General features: G+C 53.7%; 6 protein-coding genes across 6 annotated transcripts; 4 read left to right on the plus strand and 2 right to left on the minus strand.

The window, feature by feature from the left end:
* Positions 1–397: 397 nt before the first annotated feature.
* Positions 398–1,282, plus strand: Z517_10011 (uncharacterized protein; the record flags this gene model as incomplete). The annotated part of the gene is made up of 2 exons (XM_013425919.1): positions 398–446; positions 507–1,282. 2 exons carry the CDS (start codon positions 398–400, stop codon positions 1,280–1,282), a joined length of 825 nt encoding a protein of 274 aa, XP_013281373.1.
* Positions 1,283–1,497: 215 nt separating this feature from the next.
* Positions 1,498–3,564, minus strand: Z517_10012 (uncharacterized protein; the record flags this gene model as incomplete). The annotated part of the gene is made up of 1 exon (XM_013425920.1): positions 1,498–3,564. The coding sequence occupies one exon, from the start codon at positions 3,562–3,564 to the stop codon at positions 1,498–1,500; it is 2,067 nt and encodes a 688-aa protein (XP_013281374.1).
* Positions 3,565–4,670: 1,106 nt separating this feature from the next.
* On the minus strand, positions 4,671–7,999 carry Z517_10013 (uncharacterized protein; the record flags this gene model as incomplete). The annotated part of the gene is made up of 5 exons (XM_013425921.1): positions 4,671–6,663; positions 6,721–6,996; positions 7,049–7,288; positions 7,363–7,471; positions 7,987–7,999. The coding sequence occupies 5 exons, from the start codon at positions 7,997–7,999 to the stop codon at positions 4,671–4,673; spliced, it is 2,631 nt and encodes an 876-aa protein (XP_013281375.1).
* A 588-nt stretch (positions 8,000–8,587) lies between these two features.
* On the plus strand, positions 8,588–9,040 carry Z517_10014 (uncharacterized protein; the record flags this gene model as incomplete). Its single annotated transcript, XM_013425922.1, has 2 exons — positions 8,588–8,628; positions 8,677–9,040. The coding sequence occupies 2 exons, from the start codon at positions 8,588–8,590 to the stop codon at positions 9,038–9,040; spliced, it is 405 nt and encodes a 134-aa protein (XP_013281376.1).
* A 720-nt stretch (positions 9,041–9,760) lies between these two features.
* On the plus strand, positions 9,761–11,090 carry Z517_10015 (uncharacterized protein; the record flags this gene model as incomplete). Its single annotated transcript, XM_013425923.1, has 4 exons — positions 9,761–9,885; positions 9,936–10,704; positions 10,764–11,003; positions 11,079–11,090. The coding sequence occupies 4 exons, from the start codon at positions 9,761–9,763 to the stop codon at positions 11,088–11,090; spliced, it is 1,146 nt and encodes a 381-aa protein (XP_013281377.1).
* A 662-nt stretch (positions 11,091–11,752) lies between these two features.
* Z517_10016 (uncharacterized protein) lies at positions 11,753–13,615 on the plus strand (the record flags this gene model as incomplete). Its single annotated transcript, XM_013425924.1, has 3 exons — positions 11,753–11,830; positions 11,899–12,370; positions 12,435–13,615. The coding sequence occupies 3 exons, from the start codon at positions 11,753–11,755 to the stop codon at positions 13,613–13,615; spliced, it is 1,731 nt and encodes a 576-aa protein (XP_013281378.1).
* Positions 13,616–14,562: the final 947 nt, after the last annotated feature.

The following is a 14,562-nucleotide window of genomic DNA, read 5'->3' on the forward strand; positions in this document are numbered from 1 at the left end:
TATTAGGTATATATTTTGGTGCCGGATTTAATGACATAAGATCAACCCGAAGCTGTGGGTGTCTATTGGCATCTAAATGACGTTCTATCGTACTGTTGGGTAACATGGTAGAGACAATACAAGGTGGAGAGCATGAGATCTAGTATGTAGGCGGGAGGGGGCAGCGGGTAACCAGTATAGAAACCCCAAGAGCTATACCTAACACGAGGTGATGATGAACGGATGGAAAGGCGATACACCAGCCGATTCGATATCAGGCTGTATTCAACTTTGAAACTGTCGGAACCTGTGAGCATGTGCGGGGTCAAAGAACCAGACAGACATCGATATTTTACAAAAGCTGCTGGTATTCGCCCTGGAGTCTGACCGGCTCTTGATGTACCACCTCTCTCCCACTATGGCTACTACATTGGAAGGACGTCTAGCAATCATAGCCGGTGGCATCGGTGAGTTTTCCGTATTTCCCCCGAAAGAGATGTGAGTGACACTGCTCAACATGCCCACAGGCGGACTTGGCTCCTCGATTGCCCATCGTCTCCATGCGCGGGGAGCAGATGTGGCTTTGCTATACGCTCCGTTCGAACGGGATCGTGTGGCCGACACGGTGAAACGGGTGTTTTCGTCTGAAAAGCCGGACAGGGTGTGGACGTTCGAATGCGACATCACGTCCGAGGACTCGGTCAGGGAGGTTCTGGGCCAGGACGGCAAACTGGCGGACGCTTCCGTCTACAAGGCCTTTCCCAGCATCCTGATCAACGCGGCGGGTTATGTCTCGGTGCAGCCTCTCGAGGACACGTCGGCCGAGGAGGCCATGCGCAACATCCTCCCGAACCTGCTGGGCCCGTTGAACTGCAGCACCGCCTTCTACCACCTCTACCGATCCAGAGCCGCCGCCGCACTTTCGAACGGTGAGAATCCCCCAGTGCCGGGTGGCCGCATCGTCAGCATCGCGTCCCAGGCCGCCCACGTCGCCCTCGACGGCCACGGCGCCTACTGCGCCTCCAAGGCCGGCTTGCTCGGCCTCACCCGCTGTATGGCCTCGGAATGGGGTCCCAAGGGCATCACGGCCAACACGGTCTCGCCCACCGTGACGTGGACGCCCTTGGCCGCGAAGGCCTGGGCGGATGAAGACAAGAGGGCGAAGCATCTCGCCGAGATCCCTACGGGCAGGTTTGCCGTCCCGGACGAGGTCGCCAGCGCAATCGAGTTTCTCTGTGGAGACGACAGTGGCATGATCAATGGCGCGGATCTCAGGGTCGATGGCGGATTTACGATTCGATAGTCTGGAGGGATGAGGAGGGAAGAGGGAAGAGGATGAGTAGGTGAGTTCTCGCGGGCACTCACTTAGTGGTACGAGGTGGGAATGAAACGGGATTTCGGAGGGGAAGGTATGATGGATGTATGGTGGAAATGAAAAGACAAACGGCCGTGTCATTAATTACCTAGGCATATTTCCTCATGAACCCATCGCCAATGTCAGTCAATACTGGTAATTCATCAATAATAAGTCCTGCCTTTTTCCAAGTCCTTCGCCTCTTCGAACCCGTCCACCTGTGTCAAACCCACCCTCCCGACGCTCGAGTCTTCTCCCACATCCGCAATTTTTACCTTGACCATCTTCATCCTCCTGCTGCGCTCGATCCCCGACAGGGTGCTCCCTCCCTCCGGCAGGTTCAGGTGCGGGTTGTCTCGCGTCAAGCTGCTCACAAACCCAAAGATGTCCGGCGCCAGCGTGTGCTTCCGTAGCCACAGCGCGCCCATGGCCGTGGCGAGGAGGACCATGTTGGAGACGATGTCCATGGCCAGCCACGGCCAGGACAGGGCGTGTTGCGGGTTGTAGAGGGCGCCGTCCATGGCCAGGAAGCTGAAGTCCGAGCCGTGCTGGGTTAGCGCAATGGACCCGTTCACCGCCAGGTCGTCCTGGAAGCCGTGCTCGTATCGCAGCATCTGCGACGACGTGAAGTACGTGTTCATGTACCGCGTGATGGCCATGGACAGGGGGAATTGTGCGTCCGCGCTGGCCCTTTCGAGTTGTGAGGGATCGTTGAGCGTCTGTTGCGCGAGGTCGTTCTTGAGATCGACAAGGCCGTTGTCGTTGTCGAACGTCGAGTAGTCGCCCTCGTGTTGCGGCAGGCCGCACGCCAGGAGCATGGAGTTGAAAAAGGGCGTCGCGAAGACGTCAGAGTCCAGTAAGGTGCGCGGAGACGTGCTGATGTGTTTCATCCGAGTGGGCTTGCAGGTCGCGGCCGTGCAGATGGCCTCGATCTGAACCGTCACGTTGGTCATCTCACACGCCGAGGTCAAACTGTGCGTGTCGTTGACAAAGTTCCAGAAGTACAATTCACGGGGCTGGCCCGCGTCCGACGGCATCGTCGTCATGTTCATCGTCGTCGACACGGCGGGCAGCGACCCCTTGGGCTTCGCCTTCGTGGACAGGAACGGCGCCGTGCAGTTGGCTTGGAAGTTGGACACCTGGTAGACGAAAGACCCGACCATTTTCTGCGGTGTCCAAGCGTTCACCCCGGCAGTCCGGTTCAGCCAGTACAAGGATGTTCCGATCGACGACATGACGGGCTGATCAGACATGTGCTGGATCTCCAACCAGCCATGCCGATCGAGGTCGAGTGAGGAACTGTCGCGTGGATGGCCGTACCACGGGGTCAGAGTGGCGCCGTAGATGTCGGCGCCTTGTACCTCTCGGACGCCTTGCACGTTGGTCTGCTGCGTGCCCGCTGTGAAAGAACTGTACAAATGGTACCGCGCCGTCATGTCGGTCAGTTTGACCGGCGAGACCTTGTCGATGTCGATCTGGTCTCCTTGGAACGGAGACACTGCGTTCGAACTGAGAAATGCGACCGATTGAGTCCCAAAGCTGGCCGAGTCCCTGTACGAGTACTCCCGTGACGCCGCCTGAGATCCCACGTAGTACCAGGACCAGAGAAAGACGAGGCTCAAGCCCGTGAGTGTGAACCGCCGCAGGGACCAGATTGCCTTGAGGGTCGCCGTTAAGCTGATGGATGCGTGCAGTTGTTCAATTTCCCCGAGGGTAGCCCCCTTTTCTGCCTTCCACAGCGCATACCGCCGCACGGTCGTGGAGACAATGACGATGAAGATGATGGTGAAAATGGTGGTGAGCTGGCTGTTGAACTCGATGAGGCGGAGGGTCAGTTGACTGGTCTTGTCGATCGAGGCACCCACGTGGGTCTTGTCAATTTCAGAAGCCAGGACGCAGAGCCCGGCTTTGACGATGAGGACGCAGGGCAGGAGACACAAGATCACGTCGACGGCGTCCAGACATCGCTCGACCACTGGTTCATTGGTGATGGGGACGGGTTCCTGGGGCCACTCTCGCAGGGGCGGTTCCGAGAACGTCTTGTTGGGTGTTCTCGGTGTACAGGGCTGCAACTCGGTGATGTCGACCTTTGTGCCTGCGTATGCTCTTTTCGGCTCGTCTGGTAGAGGTTCAACTCCGGCTTTTCGAGGTACTGCCTTGTGATGCCAATGTTGAAGGACGGCGGCGAGAGTCGCTCCGGTGCCGCTGGTGAGATTTGCCGCTTGATCCATCGTCTGCGAGGTGGGTAGAGGAACCGAACGCTAGGAAGCGAGGCCACGAGGAGAGAGCGTTGGCCGTTTGCTGGCGGGTCTCTCTGGATCTTTATACTCCCCGTTCAGCTGCTGAAGATATGTGCTCGGTACCTCCGACTCCATGGCTCGCGTGCCCACTCTCCCAACGCCAGCCCAGTGCGGCGTGGACGTTGTAATATCAGGGAGTAGAAAACTCTGCCGGTCGACTATTAGATGTCAAGGCGGCCATGGGCACACACGTCGTTGCGGGAGGCTTGCTTTTGGGGGCAACAATAACGGCAGAGGCGGTCCGGGCTGGGATTCGCATCTTCTGCTGGACCATACAAGGCTCTCTAGAGGGGGGTCTAGACGGGCGTATCATGGCTTTTGGGAATTGTCAGCTACGCCACGGCTCTGGATTAGATGGTCTCCACCTCTTGGGCCCAGTGTATTGAGACATGCCGATACTGGTCCGTGTAGGAATGTGGCTTGGTGTTGGTGTTGGGGTGGTCAAGGTACTCTGAGATTCAGCCTGCTCTTCGATCGATAAGAGTTGAGGCGAAACATACATCTCGAGCTGTGGTATTGGACCAGCATGATCGAGAGGCAACGCGTCCTCGGACTGTGAAATGTTACACAAGGGTCGAGTCTCGAGAGTGAAAAAAACGATGGTTAAGTTTGTTCTAGCAAAACCGGTGGAAATTGGCCGCGTCCCAATCCGGTCCCCTTTTGAGCGCCACCAGCCCAACGCATATCGACGACGCCACATTAGTAAATGTGCGAGTAGCAAACACGGGAACAAATTGGGTGACAGATAGTCAATATCACGTTAGGAGGCTCTGGAACGCCTACATACAGATCCCCTCCCAGACAGGTGGAACAGACGGCCTTGTTTCGCCTGCCAAAGTAAAGAAATACCGTCATGACCAGCCACGACGACAAGGTGCGAAAGTCATGCCTATTTTGTTTTTTTGTTGATTATTCCATGGTCCCCTGATCCCCTGACATGCCATGATTCCTATAACTCCTCCTTCTGATAGCAGATGTCAGCCAGAGCAAAGAAAGACTCCAAGCTCGTAAACACCACCACGACTAACCACGACACTTCAGAAATCCTCGTCGTCACTCTCTTCCTCGTCAGGATAGTCTGGGTCGTTATAGTCGTTGTCCTCTTTGTCTGAGGCCTCCGCCTGATGCCACCCCTTCTCCGGACACCACAAGAATGTCGTGCGCTCCCATTCTTCCAGGTTCGAAAAATATTCGGCACAAACCATGTCGACACACGGGCAGTCATGGTCTTTGGAAGCAAGGAAATTGCCGCAGTCACAGTAGTCGCGGAGCAGTTTGCGTTCAATCAGACCGACCTGGACCGGGCGACCTCTCTCGAGACTCCGAAGCACTTCATCCATGTTGAAGTTTGGCGAAACCCATCTGTGCCCGTCCCTTAGACGTCTATATGTGAGTAGCTCTGCTTGTATGGCTGCCCAGAGGTCACGAAGCTGGTGGCTGCCGCGAAAGTGGTTGGTGTTGCCACACTCGTAACAGTGATGGATGTCTTCATCGACAACATCATCACTGACTGTGTCATGGTCGATATCCATCGCATCTCCAGCAGGGTCGACATCAATCGAATCGCCTGCATAACGGTCGTACTCATCGTCAGGATAGCTAATAAACCGACTGAAGTCAAGGGTTGGGCTCGTCGTGGCTTGAGCTGTACTTGGGCGCCAGGCTCTCTCCGAAAGTCTGAGCACATGGCTAAGAATGATCCAGCCAGTGCGGATAGCAGGAGTCCATCTTTGCAAACACTGCTGAGGCAAGCGTTCCACAAGCTGCAAAGGCGTCAGGGTCTCGTGAGTGCAACAGACATCTTGATCCGTGCCATACAATACCGGCGCTGACAGCCTCGAACTTAGAAGCGGGTTCGCGCCTCTCGAGAGCAGGCGAATCAAGCACGCAATGATGCCGAATAGGTCCTCCTCCTCGCAGCCTCGTTCGGCGAGTAGGAATGCAACCATTACCAATGTGTGGAGTGGCAGCAGTGTTAAGCGTAGTGTGCAGTGCTGACACTGTTTCTTGAACAGGCCACTTGGATGGTTGATGTCGGGCTTCCAGGGAGCACCAAACATAAGGCTGATGCAGTGGCACACGACCTGGGTCGAGGTGTGACAGAACTTGTGCTTCCAGTCAAAGGGAATCCTGGACAACCTCCTGGCCAAAAGAGCTCTGATCTCTTCGGAATCGGCATCCCATCTTCCACATACGTCGACTTCTTCGCCCGCGAAACGTCTCTGAGACTTCATCTTCTCATCCACGTCGACAGGAACGCAGCTTGTGTGCGCCTTGACAATGACAATCATGAGATTGTCCAGAACTGTATGGCCGCGGTCGTTGATGTACATGGCCCTGATGGGGTACATGTCGTGGTGATAGAGCAGTCGTGCAAAAGCATTGCAACACGGGTTCGACCCACACAGATAAGTAGTGGCCAGATGGAAAGGGAATAGGCCCTTGACATCAACTTCACGGGGCCTAATCGTCCTCGCCAGCGAGAAAATGAGGTCGACATTGCGGCCTATGATGCTGAAAGCCAGACCTTCCTCAAGAAACTGATCTCTAGTACCACTGGAATTTGTCAAGAGGCGAGAGAGCGCGATCGGAAGGTCGTCGGCATCGATATTGCTGAAAAGATCTTGCGACAGGGCGGTGTGAAGCTTCTTGACGAAGCTGTCGCGCTTCCACGCCTGTGGCCAGCCCCTCCACTCGTTGTCAGAGTGGTCCTCGTCGTCGTCAGAGTCGTCGTCCTCGAAGTCGTGCGGAGCGCGCTCATAGCTCATTCCGGGAACATGGACCCCCCAGTTACAGAGGATGCTTGGGGTAATGCCATCTGAGAGCCATTGACTTGCGGGAACATGGCGTTGTTCGACATCTGAGCTTGCCCCAGGCCCACCCGGCGTTCCAACCGTAGAGATGGAGAGGTTTTCCATGTACTTGTCAAGCTCGAGAAGATCTGCGGTCCAGTTGTGAGGGCCTCTTCCCCAGTATCTGGCCGTCTTGTATGCAAAGAGCCAGAAATGATACAGCCATGTAGCCATGGTCCTGGGTCATGTCAGCAAATCGCAGGCGAGAATGAAGCTTTGAGCAACGGCCACTCACATTCGCTCGGACCTCTCCATTGACCTGAGGAGCTCGTTGTGCTTCCCTTCCACGAACAAGTATGCCCTCTCCAGGGCTGTTTTTGTCCTCAGGGCCCTAGAAAGCCTGGATGGAGAGTCGGCTGCTGGACTCTGCGCTCCGTACAACCCTGGGGTTCTTGCCACAATGTCACTGTTTCCAGCAGGCGTAGATGCTACAACGTTGGGCGAGATGTGGTTGATCGGGCCTGCTTGAGAGTATCGCAGTGCCCCATAAGGCATGTTCCACACGATGAAGCTGGAACCTTGTCAGTAAGTGACTCTCCAAGCGACGAGCAGGAGAACCTTACATTCCAGGCGTGATATCGAGCTTTGTCATCTCCTTCCTTGCTCCTGGGATCTTGTGAACCATATTTTTGGCCAGTCTAGCGAGCTTTTTGTTATCGACCGCCTTTCCATGGTACTCGAAGACTGTTTCTTTTCCTCTGGAGGCTCTTGACTCCTTCATCTCGAACATCTTGGTCTTGGCCGGGGTCGGGATGTTCTTCTTCAGCTTCCATTTTCTGATCTGGTATTTGAGTTGATGGATCCTGCAACAGAAAACCGTTGGCCGTTTTCCCGGGTCAAGAGAGTCAGAAGTCCATGGGCATTGAGGGGGACTTACCCAAGATCGAAGCCGCACTGGCGGCGAATGATTTCCTGCACCTCCTCAGCCTTCCGGTTTTCCTCCACGTAGAGGCGGGCGATTGCGGGCTTCAGCCGATTCCACTTCTCTGCAAGAAGCAGATCAGATCAATAGTCGGAAAACTGCAGGCTGAAGTTCTGGTCCATGACTTGTTTGGGAGACTTGAAATTGGTTCAAAGTAAGAAGGTATGGTGGCGGGGGGATGGAAAGAGATGATTAAGGATAATGGTTTCCTTTTTTCAAGGCGCGTCGAGGAGCCATACTTAAATGAGAATTGCCAGGTATGTGTGCTCGCAGCCTTGGGAGGACATCTGTCCCAGCTGCAAGGCGGAAAATTGCTAGCAACAATTTCCTGACCACGACCACGACCACGGCCGAGTCCTTGACTTCTTGGGCGACGCGACCAGCTTTGTGGTGACTGGATCGAACCCTTTTCGAAAGGCAACCATGGCTAGCGGAGTCTGGTGTCACACGGTGGAAGGAGGCCACAAAAGCCAGGAGACGTGGATTCAAAGGAGTAAAGATTCAAAGGAGCAAAGATTCAAAGGATTAAAGATTCAAAGGAGTAAAGACCAATCGCTTGTGCTATGGCTGCTCACCCACCAGCCACCGCCATCATTCTGAGGGAAGCAAAAGTGCAATGACCAATAATCACGACGGGAGTTTTCTTAAGGGCTCGTCGCTTGTTTCTTGAATCAATCTCGGACCCTGTTTGATAGGCTATGCATGGTGCATGCATCATGCAGACATAAACGTCCTCTGGCCTTCCTGGTGGTGCCTGAGAGAAGGCGGGTCGACAAAAGATGAATAGCCAATGTCGATAAAATCTCAAGTTTCAAAAGGAGACAACAAGGTTGACTGGTGCGATGGCTTCATGTTATTCGTTCTCCGGTCTGAGGCTTGTGGTTCTCTGATCAATGGCGGACGGGAGTTGCCATCCGACTCAACATTTGATCGATCTGGATTGGTCCCGGCGCTTTTGACCACGGTAAGAGGGAGGCAAAAAGTGGTTCTCGAAATCAAAGACGATGAAACGGAGCGTACAATGGCTGATGCCCACAACGAACCGTGTGACGGCACAGATGAACCAACGGCAACCGAGAAAAAAAAAACTATAAGAGCTGGAGCTTGTCTGAAGAGGAGGATGATTACCTTTATCAACCATAACGGGTCAAAGCAGGACGGGCTCTGATCAGCACAAATCATGGAGGACAATCTGAAATCGAACACTGATGGAACCACGAAGTGAGTCTGATGTAGTTGTTGTGGATGTCTCTTGCTAACCCGGTTCAGGCGCGAGTCAAGTGGTTCTTCTCGTATCAAACCGAACGAGCATCCTCACCCTGCTGTTGGGAATGGATCATACCCGGCCGAGACAATGAGGTCGTCTATTGTTTGCAATGATGGAAGCTCGATCTGCACTTCAAACCTCGAGCCAGGTTCGCAGGAACGCCAGTGTCAGTCTGCCGACATAGCCCAAGCCAACGATGAAGCGCTCAAGTACATAGGCGCCTGGAGCGCTGTGCCGGGCTGTGGTGAAGGAGAAGCTGCGGACCGCAATTCTTCCAGGACCTCCTCAGTATCAACGCCTACTGGAGCCACGGGTACCACTACCAGTGATCAAAAGACGCAGGCTGGGGATGAGCAACTTACCTGAGTTCCATTCTACCTCGAAGCAGTCATGGACCTGGATGCTTTGTTCAAGCCATGACGTCCCAAGCAAAGGCGGATAATTCATGTTCAGTGCTAGGGTAGGTCGGTCCAGGATGAATCCTGCCAACCCAAAATCAACACTTGCTGACTGTACTGGCCCAGATGATGCGGGTTTCGAAGTCGATCCTGTTGACATGTGTGGAAGATTTTCTCAGCCGTTAGGGAAGGATTTTTACTCAAGCCACATACACGGGCGGCGTTAAGGTGGAATGCGGACGAGAGGGAACCGAGTTGGACTTTGATGGAAGGATTGGACTCCGCTCTTGGTACCATTCAGGAACCATCATGAGCTAGCAGGGGAATCATTATGTGATTGTAGTCATAGCACTTGTAGATGCAGCTCTTGGCTACGACAATGTGCATGGTGGTAGATGAGGTGTTTCGTTCCAATGGCCCCTTTTCTCGCAGTCCTTTGACACCTTGGCATCGCGCAGCGGAACAAAAGCGGGCCGCACCTTGATCCACCACCCTCCGCAGCTGCATTGACAAGTCTGCAAGTGTATACAACAAGAGACGTCGGGCCGCTTCTCAGCGCAATGGCATGGAAGATGAGAAGCATAAATGGTGCTTATCCTCTGTCTGAAGAAAAAGAGTCATCACACACTTCTCATAACAATTTCCTCCTCAGTCTCCTCTACTACAGATCCCGGACAAGGCCTCCATAATGGCTACTGCACCTGCACCACCGCCACGCACCAAACTCGGTCAGCATCGTCTCCTTTGTCCCAATGCGCCCATACTCGTCTCTCCCGTCTGCCTGGGGGCGATGGGCTTCGGCCAAAGATTATGGTCAGTGCTTGCATTCCCGTCCCGCAGTGTGTTCGCTAACAGCAGCATAGGGGTGCGGCCATGGGTGGTTGCAACAAAGAAACCAGCTATGAGATCCTCGACCGCTTCCATGATGCCGGTGGCAACTTCATTGACACTGCCAACTTCTACATGGGCGGGGAGTCGGAAGAGTGGCTTGGGGATTGGATGGCAGATCGCGGAGTCAGAGACCAGATGATCATCGCCACCAAGTTCGCGCTGCCCTTCAAATTCCCGGAGCAATTTCCAGAGGGAACCATCACGTCCAACTTTGGTGGCGCCAACAGAAAGAGTCTGCGCCTCTCACTCGCAGAGAGCCTTCAGCGAATGAGGACAGACTATGTCGACATCCTCTACGTGCATGCCTGGGACGGAGTGACCAACATCCCCGAGTTGATGCGATCGCTTGACGATGTTGTAAAACAAGGCAAGGTCCTGTACCTAGGCATCTCCAACTGGCCGGCCTGGCTGGTCGTCAAGGCCAATGACTATGCCCGCCAGCATTGCTTGACCCCGTTTGTGGTCTACGAAGGGTTGTGGAACGTTGTGGCCCGGGATATTGAGCGAGACATAGTCCCCATGTGCAAGGCCGAAGGGATGGCCATCACCGTTTGGGAAGCAATGGGCGCGGGCAAGTTCAAAACCAAGGCCGAAAAGGCCGAAAAGGGAGGGAGGCCCGCATATGATCTCTCTGGAAAGGGGCTGGAGGCCTATGAGCGCGCCACTGCAGCTTTGGAACGAGTTGCGAAGAGGAAGGGCACAAACGCTGTTGGGATTGCTTTGAGATACGTCACATTGAAGGTATAGCAGACGATGCCCTGGCTTCCGGGAGATAACGAGCAATTGCTAACTTTGCGCAGGAGCCGTACGTGTTCCCAATCATTGGGTGTCGGAAAATCGAGCAACTCCAGGCCAATATCGAGAATTTGAGCATCAAGCTCAGCGAAGACGACATGCGAGAGATCGAGGAAGCAGTTCCGATCGACCTGGGCTATCCTCACGCGTTTCTGTCGGGTCTGGCTGACAAGCATGTTGGGCCGACGAGACCATCAAAACTTGAGGTGCGCTGGGGAGGTTTTGAAGGCGTGGAAGAACCAAAGGTATGTGGCTGGATATGACTGACGAAGCGATGCGACAAGTGAGACTGAAGCTAACGGATATCTCTCTGCATCTAGGCCATCCCTTGAAGGACGACCACAGAAGGAAAAGGTGTGAAAATAACCACAGCCTCGCAAGGCTGAGGATGACGGAGGCTCCGGATGCCAAGGCTGTGGCCGCGTTGCTAGAGTTAAACTCCGTTGACTTTCATAAACTCCGATCCCTTGGCATATGCTTGGCGTCTCACTTGTTACTCTCTTCATATGCTGCTCTTCTTCATCCACATTCCAGTCATGCACTCTTCCAGCACTACAGAGGGTTTCCCCCAGACTCTTGTGCGATATGTCTCAATCAACCGGCTCTTCAAGGGTGTCCAAGAAACAGCGCGAGGCGTCTCGGACTTGTTCTGAGTGTAAGCTGTGTCCATCTCACTCCCTTGTCCCGTCTCATTGAACTCTTCTCTCCAATGACGCGAGGTTCGGTGTGATTTTGTGCCTAACTCTTGGTAGGTAGACGGAGGAAGATCCGTTGTATATACAGTGCAGACTCCACCAACGAATGTACCCGATGTCTCGCACGCGGCCTTGCCTGCGTCGTGCCAAAACCTCGTGGTATAGATGATCCAAACGACGAGAAGAAGTCTCTAAGAGAAAGAGTGGCCACTTTGGAGCGCCTGGTGGAATCTCTCTCTGGAGAGCAGAGCGTTGTTGCTCAAGCCCCTGCTTCGACTTCGGTGGCCCAAGATGCAGGGATGACTCAAGACTCGGATGATGACCTGTCTGAACTTGCTCGCCGCGCTCCACTCGTAGCTGCATTGGAGGCTACTCAAGTACGGAATAACAAGTTTCTTTCTGGTATTTGACGCGTGGGGAGGAAGCCTGGCTGAATTCTGAGCAGCTTCTTTCAACTCAACAAGTCGCGAACACGAGCCAATCGGAGCAGGACGCAGATGATTTCAATCTCCATGCTGATAGAAAATGCCAAATATTTCCTACTTCAAGATTGGACGCTGGAGAAAGTCGTATCTGCGAACAGCTCAGAGCTGCTCTCCCCCCCTACAACGAACTGAGACAATGTTTCTCTGGAGACACCAAATGGTGGGATTTCTGGCATATCAAGACATTTGGGCCAGATGCTCCCAAGGAGAGCCTCCTGCAGTTTCTGGAACGAGTCTACATGATCGGTACCCCGATAGAACTCGGCTTCCTTGTCTCATCCTACGGTCGTCATCATGCCGCCGAGGCTTCAGAGTATCTTGCGGTGGTTGATCGTCTTGTTCTCGCAAGCGACCGATTTGCAAGGAGCGTCGAGGGACTCCTTCTGGCTGTTTTCCACGCCAAGGTTTATCTCGATGTTGGTCAGCCTCTTCGTGCGTTTCTATGTAACCGTCACGGCATCTCATTGGCTCAGATTATGGTCGTCCTCCCTTCCAGGTCACCGAACAATTTCTTCGGACGTTGCTGACTTGTCCCAGAATCTGCACCGCAACTATTCGAGCTCCCACAGACGGAGTGCTGCTTGGTGGACACTCTATCTCGGTGATCGCTTCTTGTCTATCCTGCTCGGTCTGCCCTATTCTATCTCAGACAACTCCTTCATTGTCACGTACGCAAGTGAAACAAGCCAACTTGGCTACGCAACGCTACCTTTTGCGATCCGCTTGGGCATGATCACGGGCCGCGTCATTGACCAAGTGCAGAGTCGCAAAGGCCCGAAATTCTCTGAGATCGTGGACATCGATGACGAGCTCACCACCCTAGCGAGCACAAAGCCAAGGCATTGGTGGGACCACAAGATTACCACAGACGCTTACTCGACCGACCTGAATGAATCGCGAGAAAGGCTGATATGTCAGACACAATACTTCCTCACCAGGATATACTTGCATCTACCATATCTCCTCAAGTCGCCGACATCCCACCTGTACGTGAGCAGCAGGTTGACGGCGATCGAGTCTGCAAGAGAGCTGCTGAAGCGTTATCAAGCTTTGAGATCTTACGTTGACGGCAGCCCCATTTTTGATTGTCAGTCGCTTGACTTTGTCGGTTTTATGGCTGCAGTCATACTGGTCGTTGCGGCGTTCTGTGGCTCGGGTGGTCATCTTCTGCCGGATGACATGGAGCGAAGCAACGAAACCCTGAAAGCCTTGCAGAGAGTGGCGGAAAACAGGGTCAATGGTCTCGCCCGTCAATGTCAGAAAACTCTAGCTACATTGCTAGTGCTGGCTCAAGAGGAAGGCTCCTTGAACTGTGCAGTCCCACCGAGGATAAAAATCCCTTATTTTGGAACTCTCTACGTGGCTTCGGAGCGGCACTTGAAATCCAGCAGCCTAAAAACGTCGCGCGATCATGGGTCTTCACCAGCATATCCAGGCTGTCTTGTCAACTCTTCGACCAGTGGTATGCCTAGTACTGATCTCAATCCTCAATCTCCAAAAATCACTTATGAGGGTATGTATAGCTTTGACTCCGACTTACCTTGGGCACAGGACGAGTTTCAAGCAGTCTCTGGCTCTCTTGACTTCATGACGGATCTGGATCAAGGCTGGGAATCATTCTTCAATTCACAGGCATCCAGTGAGATGCCGTCTGCCGAATCTCTATTTTTCGACTGACTTTCCTGCATAGCCTCATTCACGAAAGGCGTAATCTGTGCACAGACATCCCTCAACATCGCATACTCTCAATGACTCAAGCTGCTGGGTTCAAGCGCATAGTGGTCGAAGTTGGGTATGGTACATCCTACTTGGGCACCGTACGTCCACTTCGATGCCAGATGGCGAGCTGTTTCTCGCAACTTCTGCAACGATGCTCGATATTCTTCAGGCTACTGCACATGTAAGGGGCGAAGGTGAACAAGACGGTGGTAAGGAACAAGCATGCGGCCCATGCACTGTTCACGAGGAAGTGTCAGCAGCAGTCCACGAGTATCGATTGAAATACCAACTGATTCATGTTCCCGCTGAGCAAACTTGTCTTGGTCTTTCCCCTTATTCCACAGTATGGACAATCGACCAGTGCCTCCAGGTGACCAAGATCGCGGATTGCTGTCGGCATCAAATGGGGTGGTGGAACACAGCAGTGTTCAGCTGTGCATACCAGCCTGACTGGGGGAGTTGGAGCATGATAGTGCCTGGTCATTGAGGTAAGCGGAGAGCCTGACGGTGAAAATGTCAGTTACCTACATCACTGGTGCAGCATGGCTGCACGCAGTTGCTGGAGCTTCGTAAGGTGGGCAAGCTTCAACAGTGAATGTCAGCTTCTCACATCCACTTGAACGTCTCTTTTGGGCCGGAATACCTTTGGTCTCCTGCCCGTACATGATGCAATATGTCCGAGGTGGCGATCTGTGTACACAAAGGCGAGGGAAGGGATCGATAAAATTCCTCAGGCAGAAGGTATTACTCCAGGAGTATATACGAACCCCTGGGTTCCCATGCCCCAGGCAGAAGCATTTTCGTGCAGGACCCATCGCGTTAGCCGCCCAGACAACGTCTTTGAAAGGGCCATGAGCAAACGGCTGGAGACCCACTCTTGAGACACCATTCCCTTGATAAGCGGC

The sequence above is a fragment of the Fonsecaea pedrosoi genome (genome assembly GCF_000835455.1).
Source record: "Fonsecaea pedrosoi CBS 271.37 unplaced genomic scaffold supercont1.6, whole genome shotgun sequence".
NCBI classification, from domain to species: domain Eukaryota; kingdom Fungi; phylum Ascomycota; class Eurotiomycetes; order Chaetothyriales; family Herpotrichiellaceae; genus Fonsecaea; species Fonsecaea pedrosoi.